Raw genomic sequence first — 14,188 nt, 5'->3', positions numbered from 1 at the left:
CTACTGGGAATACAAATAATACAAATACAGTTAAGAATAAAAAAACCCACTGGGTTTTTTTTCCTTTTGTTATTTTACATTTATTTTCTTTTTAGTTTTTTTATTTAAAAAATTATTTTATTATTTTCTATTTTCTATCGACGTGACTTTACCAAAAGAACCAAGAATATGAATTACTGCAGTCACGAAAGTATCAAGTCAAAATTTGCCGACTGGGTTTCACTGTCAGCTCGGACCCATTACCCAGCATGGGATAGAGCGGGTTTCATTAAGTCTGCCCTGTTCCTCGCATTAGCCTCACACGCCGCTATAAAACTTTTTTTTTCCTAGAGCGACCCCGCGCAGTTCTGGTCTTCCAACATCTTGACGAGACGCGTTTGAAACAAGCTGCCTTGTTGGCACGTCCCATTGTTTTTGGAGGTGGTGGTTGTGATTGTTTGTTAGTTCCAGTGTCGTTTTTTGTTGTTGCCTCGTGAATGTTATGGTGGTGGTTGTGTCGCTCGTGGTTGTGGCTCGTGATTGTGTTTCTCGTCGTTGCATTGCTAGTGGTGGTCGTGGTGGTGGTGGTTGTTAGTGGTTGCGCAACAAGTGTGTGTGTGTGTGTGTCCAAGCCGTGTGTGTGTGTGTCCAGGCCGCTACGCTACGTGGCGGCGTCAAGAGCTGAGATAACACGGCGAGCAGCGCCGAGGCAGCGGAGCAGACACGAGGAGCCGTGTACACACAGAGTGACGCGCCTCTCCACCGCCCAGCCAACAAAGATAAAGATGCCCCGTGTAGCCTGGAACAGACTGTTGAGGCAAGTGATGTCAGCGAGCACCTATGAAGGCCGGTGGCCACAACACCACGACCGGCCGTCTTTGGCTCCACAGTGGCAATGTTTACACGCAGCACCACTTACTCATTTGAGGCTGAGTCGACCTAGGCGATGCCCATGAAAGGTTCAAATATACGCCACTGTTATTGGTCGTAGGCGGGAATCGAACTCGGATGGCCGGGTTCGTAGAGCGGCGCGCTAACCACAGCGCCACTCAGCCAACACACACGAACACACACACAAGGTTTACACACACACTTAAATCCAGACCCTGTACCATCCAGCAGAATAAATTGGTATATTTACAAACCTATGATCGACAGGTCGCGTCTGGCGAGGTCATTCCCTACCCGGCATCTCTTCGACACTTCACCACTGGACTTACACAGAAACCCACAGACTTACACAGAAACCTACATACTTACATAGAGACCCACAGACTTGCACAGAGATTAACAAGCTTACATAGAGACTCACAGACTTACACAGAGATCCACAGACTTACACAACCACAGACTTACATAGAGACCCACAGACTTACACAGAAACCGACATACTTACATAGAGGCCCACAGACTTGCACAGAGATTAACAAGCTTACATAGAGACCCACAGACTTACACAGAGATCCACAGACTTACACAACCAGACTTACATAGAGACCCACAGACTTACATAGAGACCCACAGACTTGCACAGAAACCCACAGACTTGCACAGAGATCCACAGACTTACACAACCACAGACTTAGATAGAGACCCACAGACTTGCACAGAGATCCACAGACCCACAAGCACCCGGCCCTCATTTCACCCCTTGCACCAGGGCCATCACATCACGCCACGACCAACCTCCCCAGCGTGGCCTTCGCGCGGCATAATTAACACAACGCCAATGTCCGTCCTCAACGTTTGCGCCGTATTTATGTTGATAAAATTGGCTATGATATGGACATACAGTAGGCATATGGGGATGTGCGGGTATGCGGCCGTGTGTATATTTAGTTCAGAACTGAGACTTCCACCGCGTCGGACACTGGAAGTCACGCCGCCGCACGCAGCTGCACAAAGACAAAGATCCTCCCCGTGTCGCCCGTAAACAGACAGTGGGAGCAAGTGCTGTTCGCGAGCACCTATGAAGGCCGCGAGGGCACACGAGGGGATGGGTGGCCAACACCACGCCCGGCCGCCTTTGTCTCCCCAGCGGCGCTATTTACCCACCGCACAAGGTACTCATTTGAGAATCAGAATAAGAAGATGTATTTATGCTAAGGGAATAGGGGGGGGGGGGATCCGATGATGAGCTACACAGCTCTTTTTCACCGATGTCCAGTAGAGGCCAAGTCGACCTCGGGGGAGGCCCAGGACCAGTTCAGATAATTGCCACTGCTGTTGGCCCTGAGCGGGAATCGATACCCGCTGGCAAAGTTCGTAGCGCAGCGCGCTAACCGCTGCGCCACCGCTCCCCACACACACCACAGCTTGCATAAGTGTGCCTGCGAGTTTAATGCACTGCAAGGCCACACTCTTTACAATGGACACATCCTTTTTAGTGATGGACTCCACTGCAGTTAATAAACTTTGCTATGCAGTTGGGGAAGGGGGGGGGCAGTCTGCCAGACTGTGGGGGGCCCAGATGTATGTGACGGGAACTACCATCACGACCAACCACCATCAGCTGAAGCTGCAACATCATCATCATCAGCGCCAAAAACCGCAACCCTGCCATATGTACGGATGCAGTTTCCCTCCCTCTCACCTATATCATAAGCATTTTACAGCCCTTTGTCAATCCACTGCTGGATAAATGCCTCCCTAATGCCTTTTCGGTCATGGGGGCTTGTTTGACCATACTTCACCACGCTGGTCAGCAAAACGCACGGTTCAGATAGCACTCGCCACAGATGGGGTGCGCTCACCGCTGCGCCACCGCTCCATCTTCGCAATGCAAACATGCGGCGAGATTGCAATTGTATTCGTGATGGGCACGGTATCGCGGGCGTCTCTCTCTCTCTCTTGAGTCACACCACTCCCCACAAGCCACTCGATGCCGTACAACGTGGCTTCTTAGCCCGCGTCCTAACGAGTCTAGAATCTCATCGAACAACGCCCCTCTTGTAATTACCGCGTATCTCGATTACAGTGGTGGGCTCAGTTAAAGCCTTGACTGAATGTGTAATCTGCCCACGTGCGAATTTATTGATGGCTAACACCGCGTGTGATTAATTTGGGAGCACAATGTATACACACACCTGTCACGCGCAATGAGTGGACTGCGTGGACTTCATTGTGGCTGTTGGGATGATGATGATATGACGATTGCAGAGATGTGGTATTGGTTCATATTCGGATTCCATCCAACCACAACCGTGCACTCAACTCCATGACCAACAACACAACCACCTTTCTACGCAACCAATTACACAACAAACTTCACAACTAGATAACTACACGTTCACTAAGCAACACAACCACCATACTGCATAAACAATTACGCAACCAACTTCACAACCAGTCACCTACGCAGCCAACTATGGAACCAACTTTGGGAAAAAGAGTTACTTTAAACAATATTTGTGGTTTAGCGTTTAAACCTCAACATTCCTCTCGGAATGTTGAGGAAAAAAAACCTAAGAAGAGGATTCCTCTCGGGTTCTACTTTTCACATTCATCAATTCTGTACAAGCGCAATGAGAAAGAGCATTATGTTGCACGCTGCACGCACCCGATGGTTAGTCAATATTGAAACCTGCCCTCGTGGTTGCAGCGGTGGTGGTGGTGTATGTCCCGGAGAGACTGGCGTTTCAGAAATCCCGGATTAGGAGTGATTGCCGTGTATTTAGGGTGAAAGTGAGGGTGCACGGATAAACACCGACACGCGCATTAAGCCACTGTGTCTGAAAGGGTTTTCGACGCGAAGAACAACACACAATGCCAATCCCCGACCCAGTTCATGTGACACAGCCAGCATTACGGAAGCGTCCCGCACACTGCCACCACCACTTACCTTCCACCGTCACTCAGCCCACCCCGACACACCCACGCATACAACAATAGCACTCACACAATAACAATACCGCCCCCACGCCCACTCACCATCACTCACCCAACACCATGATTCACTTCATGTTAGCACTCACCTAACACCACGGAATTCCAAAAACCATGTCTCATCCCAAACCACCAGGCATTCCACCAACAACTCAAACCACACCACCATTGTACCCGCAACTACCACAACGCCAGAAACATGTGGGTTAGCCTCCACACCAGGCACTCACCAGAACACCGCCAACTACTCACCCCATATCACACCGCCAAACCCCACCACGTCAATGCCAGCACACATTCACCATCACTTAACCCACCCTCGCTCACCCCAATACCACCACTCACCCCGCATCAACACACACCACACATTCACCACCACTCACCCCGTATCAACACACACCACACATTCACCACCACTCACCACTCACCCACCACTCACCCACCACTGACCACAAACCACACACACCACCACTCACCCACCACTCACCACACACACCACACACCACCACTCACCCACCCCGCATCAACACACACCACACACACCACCACTCACCCACCACTCACCACACACACCACACACCACCACTCACCCACCCCGCATCAACACACACCACACACACAACCACTCACCCCCACATCTACCATCCCCTTGGCAATGGCATCCATTCCCAGGTGCAATAACATAGCGAAAAGGCCCTGTACTGTGCTGAGCAACGACTTATAATGAAACGCGGTTTAAATTTTTAATTGCGTTATATATGTGTCTTTGTATATACAAAAAAACACAAAGACAAAGATCCCCCGTATAGCCTGAACAAACTATTGGGCCAAGGCCGGCACGGCACACGCGGGGGTGGGTGGCCAGCACCACACCCGGCCGCCTTTGTCTCCCCAGTCGTGATGTTTACACGGCACACCAAATTCAAATTTGAGTAAAAAAATAAAATAAAAATAAAACAATAAAATCACGACGTTTCGGAGGCAACACAAGTCTCCGTCATCAGGTGGGACCGTCACAGCCAGATTTGCTGCATCACTTGATGCTGTGACGGTCCCACCTGATGACGGAGACTTGTGTTGCCTCCGAAACGTCGTGATTTTATTGTTTTATTTTTATAAATTTTCATTTAATTTTTTTACCTACGTGACTTTACCGAAAGAACTAAGAGTATGAATCCTTGCAGTCACGAAAGCTTCAAATCTAGAATTCAAATTTGAGGCTGAGTCAACCTAGGGGAGGCCCATGAACGGTTCAGACAATCGTTACCGCTGTTGGCCGTGAGCAGGAATCGAACTCGGCTAGCCGGGTTCGTAGCGCAGCTCGCTAACCACCAAACTCTACACACGTGCGTGCCTTCAATGTGGACAGCACGCACGCGTATCGCACCGTGCGTGTACACTGCACAGTATCGTAGTCGTATAATGCGCTTACAAGCGGCGACCGCATTAGCAGCGGGTTTCGCCGCTTCATTGCGACTTTACAGTCGCAACGAATGGGGGGGCGAACTCACTGATGACGCAATTGTAAAACAACCAACAAAAATCGGGTTTGCTACGAGCCCGGTAGAAATTTCAAACCGTAGGATGACTCTAGATTTGAAGCTTTCGTGACTGCAAGGATTCATACTCTTTGTTTTTTTTCGGTAAAGTCACGTAGGTAAAATAAATAAATTAAATGAATGAAAACAACTCAAATAAATCACCACGTTTCGGGCGCAACACAAGCGTCCGTCGTCAGGTGGTAAAGCATGGCCTGCTGCTGATGCAGACCGTAAGATGACGTCAGTCTACCGAGAAATGTCGCAAAAATTTCCACGAGTAGACATGTGAATATTGTAGAAACGTTTTAAATTATACATTCCGCTGCATTTGTGGCAGATGCAATCCTTGTAGCACTTCCAGAACGCCGTTAAGAATCCCGCATCAGTCACTCAGCCACTGCCGTCCCGACACGTGAGAATACACGTGTGCAGCACGCATATGGCCGTGTCATCACACTTTAACACAACGTGTACATGCGATCATCATCATCGTCGTGAGCCGTGGCATATCCACCTCTGGACGAACGGCTCCCTCTCCTACCCACAGTCGGCATCGCTGACGGCACAGCGATGCCCTCTACTCCCCTGCACCTGAAGCTCATCTCATCCCAATCTCATCCCAACCATCTCCGCTCTCTGGTCGTCTTCTCGGATGCCCTTCCACCCCTCTCCTTTGACCGCGATGCCGTCACCAGTCTCGACCATTGACTGCGTATCCACCACTCCTCGCCTTCACGTGTCGCCATCCTCCTCCACTGAATGTGGACTCAGCCGGCCCATCCGATGTCGTCCATCTGTTTGTTATTTAATCTCCCTGTGCTGCTGTTGCCGCTGGTGGTGGTAACATCACCATTATTAGCTCGGATGCCAACTCATTCGCGCCTTAACCCAGGGGGGTTCTCCGGCACGGTTCCACGAAGCACGTGCTAAAGCCATACACACACCGAGCACTTAAGAGAGGGCTTCCCCACTCCACTCACTTCTTGTTTTCTCATTTGTGGAACGGACAAGACTTTGAATTACACTCACACACGCGCACACTGCAGGCTGCGGTGGAGCGGTGGCGCAAATGGTTAACGCACTCTCTGCACCATGAACCCGGCTATCAATATTAGTGGCGAACGGTGACGGAATCGGTCCTGGGCCCTTTCACTTCACCTACTCGTAATGACCAGCGTGGTGAAGTATGGTCAAAAACAGCCTGGGGAGAGCTTCATACAGAAATGGATTTACAAAGGGCTGTAAATAAGAATCAGTATCGTTACTCTTTGGTTCTTTCGGTAAAGTCACGTTCTTATTATTCTTTCGGTAAAGTATCGTTGTTATTACTGCCGGTGCAAGCTGTACACACGGGCCACGGATCACAGGGGGGGTTATTTGACAAAGCTCTGCTTCGCCAGGCGTAGTCAGTCAGCGCAGGCTGATGCAAGCTCTGAGCATAGACGCGGGGACACAGCGGTAGGGTACAACAATTGATGAGGCTGCCCTGCCTCTGTGCTGCCCAAGCACGTCGCACAACCGCCTGCGGTGGTCACCCAACCATCCAAGCGCTGGCCAGACTCAACGCCCGCTTAGCGTGCGAGATCGAGCGCGTGTTGTGGGTGATTTGGTCTTGGAGAGGGGCGCGCGCAATAACTTTAGGAGGCTGCGCGTGTTTGTCGGTGGGTTCACCTAGGCAGAGATTTATGGGGAGGAAATGTGAATATCATGCACGTGTATAAAGTGAACATCCTGTGCGTGCAGGATTCTGTCCCATTGGAAATTACATGTAAAAAGAGAGAATTGCAACCAGACCCAAGCCTTCCTTTCAGGTACTTTTTGAAATACTTTTGGGGCAATGTTATCTGCCCGGCGTGTGTGTGCTTGTGTGTGCCAATGAATCGGAATAAGAATGTTTATTATAGACTGGAGGAATCCGATGAGCTATGAAGCTTTTTTTCACAGATGCCCAGTATAGGTGGGTCAGCGATGAGGATTGCGAGTGGAAGACGCAATGCACGTGATGAATGATGACGCTATGCACGTGATGAATGATGACGCTTTGAAGTCACGATTGCTGAGCACGTGGGCAAAGGCCCAAACGCCAAGCGGCCCACAGCACACAGCACTATTTAAGATGTAAGAAGATCACAGTTAATAGTTTCTTGGATGGAGGACAATTATATCAATGGGAAAATAAACGATGGAGATAGGAGGGGGGGGGGGGGGGGTTCCAAAGTGGAGAAGTGTGAGGTGAGAGTATAATCGTAAATAGAAGGATTGTAAACCTGCAGCGTGGTGAGTCGGTGAGTGTGGCTGGGTGAGTGAATAAGTGAGCGAGTGAGTGAGTTGTTGTCACTGATGTTGCAGTGTTGGTGGTTGAACACAGTGTGGTGGATGAGACGAAGGAGGCGGTGTCTGGTAGAACCGAGTCGTCGAGACGGGTGGAGGAATCAAACGAGTGTGAAGTTCACGGGAACGGTAAACATGGTAGAAGCGATAGAAGAGTGATATGGAGGCGACTGACCGCCGGTAAGTGAGTTGAGTGGCCGGAGTGGATCGGTGGAGTTCTGGACCATCGATCAGCCTGACTCTGCTCACGATACTAATGGTGATGTACAACCCTGAGTGTGGGGGTCTCCGAGTGCGTTCATCTCTCTGAGTGGAACCTCTGAGCGAGTGTGAGTCCGCGTGCGTCTCTCTGCCAGTGTGGTATCGTTCCTGAATGAATGAATATCTGAGTGAGTGCGGGAGTCAAGAATCGAACCTTCGCTAAGCACCATACACCGACTGAGTTAACGATTCACAGGCGTGGAGATCAGGGACAAGACAAAGATCCCCCGGATAGCCTTAACAGACTGAAGGAGCAAGTGCTGTTAGCGAGCACCTATGAAGGCCAGGACAGCACGCGAGAGGGGGTGAGTGGCCAGCACCACGCCCGGCCGCCTTTGTCTCCCCAGTGGCGATGTTTACACACCGCACCAGGTACTCATTTGAGACTGAGTCGACCTAGGGGAGTCCCAGGACCGGTTCAGATGATCGTCAGCGGTGTTGGCCGTGAACGAGAATCGATCTCGTGTCGCCGGGTTCGTAGCGCAGCGCGTTAACCGCTACACCACCGCTCCCTCTACTCTACCGAGATAATGTAACACACACACACAGTTTCATCAACGTATTTCAAACACAGTCTTACCCCCCCCCCCCCCCCATAGTCTGGCGTTACAATAGCGACGATTCACATGCGCACACGTGTGCACGCGTGTGCGCGAGCACGCTCCAGCGTTCGTAAAGATTAGTCAGTGACCGAGCGGTCAGGCGAACCAGTGAGAATGAGTGAATGTATCTGTGCGTGTGGGGGGGGGGGGGAGCGGTAGTGCAACGCCTAGCGACGATTATCTGAACCGGTCCTGGGCCTCCCCTAGGTCGACTCGGCCTCAAATGAGTACCTGGTGCGATGCGTGGTGCTGGCCACTCACCAGAGGTGTGGACTCGAGTCATGTGACTTGGACTCGAGTCAGACTCGAGTCATGAATTTGATGACTTGCGACTCGACTTGGACTTGCATAACAATGACTTTGTCCCACCTCTGCCACTCACCCCCTCGTGTACCGTCCCGGCCTTCGTAAGGTGCTAACAAGCACTTTGCCCAACAGTCTGTTCAGTATATCGGTGGGGATCGTTGTCTTTGTATGTGAGTGTGTGAATGCATCTCTGCGTATGTTTGCGTCTCGGTTTGAATGGGTGTGGATCTGCGAGTGAATGAGACTTCCTGTAAGTGCATCTCTGTTTTGGATGAACGTATACTGTATGTATGTACATTGCGTGTATCTCTGCGCGAGTATGTGTGCATCTCGGTGTGGGTGTGTATTCGAGTAAATATATATGTGAATGTGCACCTCTCGAGTCAGCTGAGCGAACTCAAACTATCCACTCAGCCAATCAGTCAGTCACTCAACCGCTAAGCCAATCGCGCAGTCAGTCACTCGGCCAGTCACTCGGTCACTTAGCCAGTCGCCGCTCCCTCCCGCCGCTTACCGACTCTGTGTCCCACCATCGAGTGCCCGTGCAGCGAGTCCATGGCGCGGCCCACCGGGAACAAATCGCAGTGCAAATCGGACGCCTTGGGCAGCATGGCCGGGGGGCTGTTCTCTCGCGGAGACAGCGGAGACGGGCGGTCCGAGACGACTGCTGGCGACACGCGGCGCGGGTATTGGCCGTGGGCGAAGCCGGAGTTTGCAGAGAGAAGCGGTGCAGGAGGAGGATGGTGAGTAAGGACCGCGCGCGCAGTGAGTTTGGAGGTGAACAGCCGCTGGCTGGCAGTGCCGGGCCGTTGTCTAACTTTCTTTGGTGTGCGGCGGCACTTTGCTGCGCTTGGAGGAGGATGACGACGATGATGATGTTAATGATAATGACACGGACAATGATGACAACGCTGATTGGTTGCTCCGATGATGATTGTGATGTGGTGCTGGTGGTGCTGGTGGTGGCAGCACTTTGCTGCGCTGGGATGATGATGACGACGATGACGGTGACAATTATGATTGGAACGACGATGCTGATGACTTTGACGACAACGATGGATCTGCGGTGGTCAAGAACACGACGGCCGAGTAGCGGAACACCGCTCGTCGCTTGCGTTTCGTTTGCGCGCCAGCCCCGACACGACTACGCGCCAGTCCCGAGATCCATGCACTTGCAGCCGCTCTGTCGGCTACCACCCCAACCCCGCACTCACTCACACTCGTCCGCTCACGCTCGCACACAAAACCCCCCGCGTGCTGTGTTTGCATCCTCAATAATCACGCCTCTCCCCCCCCCTCCTCCATCCTCCTCCAACCACAGCTCCCACCAATCGCCCCCGCTCACCGGAGCAAGTCGCGCGTTTCGCCACCGCTAGCCCAATGGCATCATCGCCGTCCTTTGACGACGCTTCTTGACACAATAATAATATATATTCTAAACAAATAATAAACCCCATCCTCCCTCCCTCCTCCTCCGCCTCCTCTTCATCCTCCTCCTCCTCCCTGTCGCTCCGTTGAACTCGAACGACGACGACAACACACACCGCTTTGCGTCCACGCGGGTTGCCCTTCCTCCCAACAGACCCCCGCGCTGACAAAAGGGGTCGTTTGTTAGTGGCCGTCGTTGTGTTGACGTTTGTAAGAAGATACTTTGCGGAGGCGGCGGTGTGGGGGGGAGCAGGAGGGGGGGTGGTTTGTCTGTGTCGGTGCGTGCGGTGCAGTGTCTTTTGCCGAAAAACAAAACAAAAACCTGCGGCGGGACGGGTCGCGATTGTTTACGAATCGGAAACGCTCCATCGCCAATTAAACAACTGCAGACAACTTCGTACGTGATTCAACCCGAGCTCTCTTGGGCTGAGCTCCGGAAAATAGTTTATCAATTTCCCATTCCCCCCCCCCCCCGGATTGGTTTGGGGGTCAGCTGAGCCTGGAAATTAAGCCTCCCGCCCCCCCTCTGACCGCCCCCATCTCCTGTTTACAATCCTGAGCCGATGGTGGAAATTCCACGTTCCTATGGCGAGGGCGAGTCTCTCAAGAGGACAACCGCTGTTCACTTTTCCACGGAGCGGTTCTCAATTTTATCGACCTCGGAAGGATGATGGGCTGAGTCAACTCCCAAACCGGATTTGAACTCGCAACCTTCCCATTGTGTCTATCCACTGCTGGGTGAAGGCCTTCCCTTCCCATGCAATGTCAGGCATGGGGATTGTTTGACCATACTTCACCACACTGGCCAGGGCATGTTGTTAAAGAGGGAATATCCCTGTGAATTAGAAGAACATTGAATCGTTTTACTTTGATCGCCACGAGTGGTGTTCTTAAAGTAGTCTCCGAATTCAACTGCATGTGATGTGTAGCTCATTTACACTTCCACTTGCCCCCACTGGACATCTGTGAAGAAGAGCTTCATAGCTCATCGGATTCCTCCAGTAAATACAGAATCTGATTCTGACTTGACACTGCGTCCTAAATGTCTACAGCAACACAAGACAAACGGACGCATAAAGGGCTTCATTGCAGCCGGAGCTGGCTGGGACTGAGCTCCGGAAAATATTTCCTAGCACTCCCTCCCCTCCCTCCTCATGAGGTATTCCATGAGATATGAAGCCTTAGGCATACACAGCTATATGCTACCAACGTGTCTGTGAGAAGCATGGCGAGATGTTAACTCCCTCGCCCGGTATACAGGCGGTCGTAAGTTCGATCCCGATCCTGACGCCTGTATATTTGGAGTTTGCATGTTCTGCTGCTATACATTGTCACGTGATAAGCCACTTCGTTGGGTTATCATTTGTGGCCAGGTCGCTTCTGAAATAGATCTATATAGCTCAGTGGGCCTGACCTGGTCAAATAAAAAGTAGTTTCGTTTTTAGATTAATTTTAACTGACCCGTTTCATAGGTCCTATGGCTTTCCCTCATTTATTTGCTTTGGAATAACCGCCACTTCATGCCGATTATTTGTCGCTGTAACTTTCTGACCCGCCCTTACTGGACAATCTGTGAATAATAGAGCTTCATACCTCATCGGATTCCTCCAGGATAAATATCTCGATTCTGAATAGCAATTTAAAAAAAAATACACTTGAAAGCCACGGTACGCGCTGTCAGAAATAAAACGGGCGACTGGGAAAGAAGCCGCAAGCTGCCGAGTCAAGAGGTACGATTACAGTTCTCACTTGCGGGTTTTTTTTGTTTGTCGCTGTGCCATTACTGTGGCATCTCAAGAGAGACAACCCTTGGCCAAGGAACAATGCGATTTTTTCTCAAAAGTATTATAGCTGTGAACACAATGCAAGCCTAACTCCGTTAAAGTTGAGAAGGCTTTTCCTTTCTGGGTTTCTGTCCGATCCACATACCCCTCCTCCCACTCGCCCCGAGTGGATACTTGGGGCGCCGGAATGGCGCGATGTAAACGACCTCGCCGGGTATGCGGGCGTTCGTGGGTTCGATCTCGACCCTAACGCCTGTTATTGCATATTTGTAGTTTGCGTGTCTTTATCTCCCCGTGGTGGCGTGGGTTTTTCTCCGGTTTTTCCCTCCGTATTAATAAACGCGCGTTTAGAGTATTTGGCTGCTATAGCCACTTGGTTGAGCTATAATTTGTGGCCAAATCGCTTCTAAAAAATAACTATGTACAGCTCGGTGGGCCTGACCTGGTTAAAAAAAATATATATAGTTTTCGTTTAGTACACCGTACGTTATGAGAGAAACTTGATGTAATATTTCACGGTACTATAATAATTCCCACAATATCAATTTCCACGATGACCACTATATCAAGTACACGCAATCTTTGTAATGTTTGCCAATTATGTTACAGTATTATTTACTGTAATAATCGTTAGTTTTTTGCGCTGTACTTTCCGAGTGCAAATAAAAATGTAACTACAGTCCAGTACTGTACTTTAAAAAATCCCTTAACTGCATCTCGGTCAACATAAGCCCCGTGGGTACCCCTTCTAATCCGTGAAGATCTCACAATCGCGCAAATCTAGAACGCACGTGCCCCAACTCAGGTCACTCACGCAGCACAGTGCTCGATTAATGAATCAACAGACAACCGAAAACGATGACGTCATGTCACCCGCCGAAACGTCAATTGCACGGGAATTTGCATTTCAATTTGCATCGAACTCATTGAATTGGTATAATATATATTTAGCAACATGAAGAAAGCGATCGATACGGTTTTATCGTGGATCGAATATCGTACGATATAATATCGCAGTACTCTTGTACATAAATGATTATCCACCACACATTAAACCTTTAACATCGTTCAATAACAAAAAATATATGACTATGTTTTTACGAAAACCATATAGGTACAAAGTGTGTCTAGTTTATACGCAGTCACATCCACTCCTCCCTGTCCAGCCCCTCCCTCTCACCCCCCGCCCACCACCCCTCCCCTCCAACAAAAGAGGAAGGATCTTTGAGTCACACACTCAATGCTCTTGTGATCATGATGGGGCAGTAACAAAGTTTCCCCGTTCTTTAAAATTATAGGCGGGAGCCAGGGCATGCTGACTACGATGGATCAGCCCGATATTAGTCACTCAAACAAGGAGCCGTTAGTATTCTACAAATAGAATTACTGCAAGCATTGTTTTTTTATCATTCATGCCAATTGCGGTGGCATCAGCGATAGGCCCATTGACTTTTTTTCGGCCGTGAACTTTTCAAGTAAAAGTTATCGGGGTGCGTCTTAAAATCCGGTAGGTGTGTGCGTGTTTGACCAGATCTGTGTACATGTAATTACAGACGCCACCACTCAGGACGTGGTGCAACCTCGTGGCAATTAAGTTCACGTGGATGCGGACGAAGCATGCTGCGTCGATATCAGGGGCGCGACGGTGGTGAGATGTTAACCACCTCGCCTGGTATACAGGAGGTTCGTGGGTTTCGATCGCGACCCCGACCCTGACGCCTGTATATTTGGGGATTGCATGTCTCTCTCCCCACGGTCGCGTGGATTATTCTCCAGGTCCTCCGGTTTTTCCCTCCACATTTAGAAACGTACGTATTTGGCTTCTAGAAATGTACACATGATAAGCCACTTCGATAAGCTATCATTTATGGTCAGGTCGCTTCTTAAAGAAGAGCTAAATAGCTCAGTGTGCCTTACCTGGTAAAATTAAAAATATATAGTATCGTAAAAAAATGTCTAGACATACGGTACATCTTCATTGATAACTCCACACCGAGTGTACGCACACAAGCCACCATATGGATGCTTCAATGTACAGTAACTCTTCGTTAGCAGATGCGTTCCTGAAAAG

At 50.2% G+C, this 14,188-nt stretch overlaps 1 protein-coding gene across 2 annotated transcripts in view; it reads right to left on the bottom strand.

The window, feature by feature from the left end:
• The window catches only part of LOC144937846 (steroidogenic factor 1-like), an 88,782-nt gene that overhangs the window by 57,125 nt on the left and 17,469 nt on the right, over positions 1-14,188 (bottom strand). The window contains exon 1 of one of the 2 annotated variants that reach the window (XM_078865364.1): positions 9,420-9,543. The exons of the other annotated variant lie outside the window; for it this stretch is intronic. Coding sequence (XP_078721490.1) covers positions 9,420-9,516 — 97 coding nt within the window. The 5' untranslated portion in view covers positions 9,517-9,543. Of the gene's footprint in view, positions 1-9,419; positions 9,544-14,188 lie in introns of those variants that run through there. 2 annotated transcript variants of the gene reach the window in all.

This window comes from Lampetra fluviatilis, chromosome 20, assembly GCF_964198595.1.
Source record: "Lampetra fluviatilis chromosome 20, kcLamFluv1.1, whole genome shotgun sequence".
In the NCBI taxonomy this organism is placed as follows: Eukaryota; Metazoa; Chordata; class Hyperoartia; order Petromyzontiformes; family Petromyzontidae; genus Lampetra; species Lampetra fluviatilis.
This window is presented reverse-complemented; position numbering and strand designations above follow the sequence as displayed.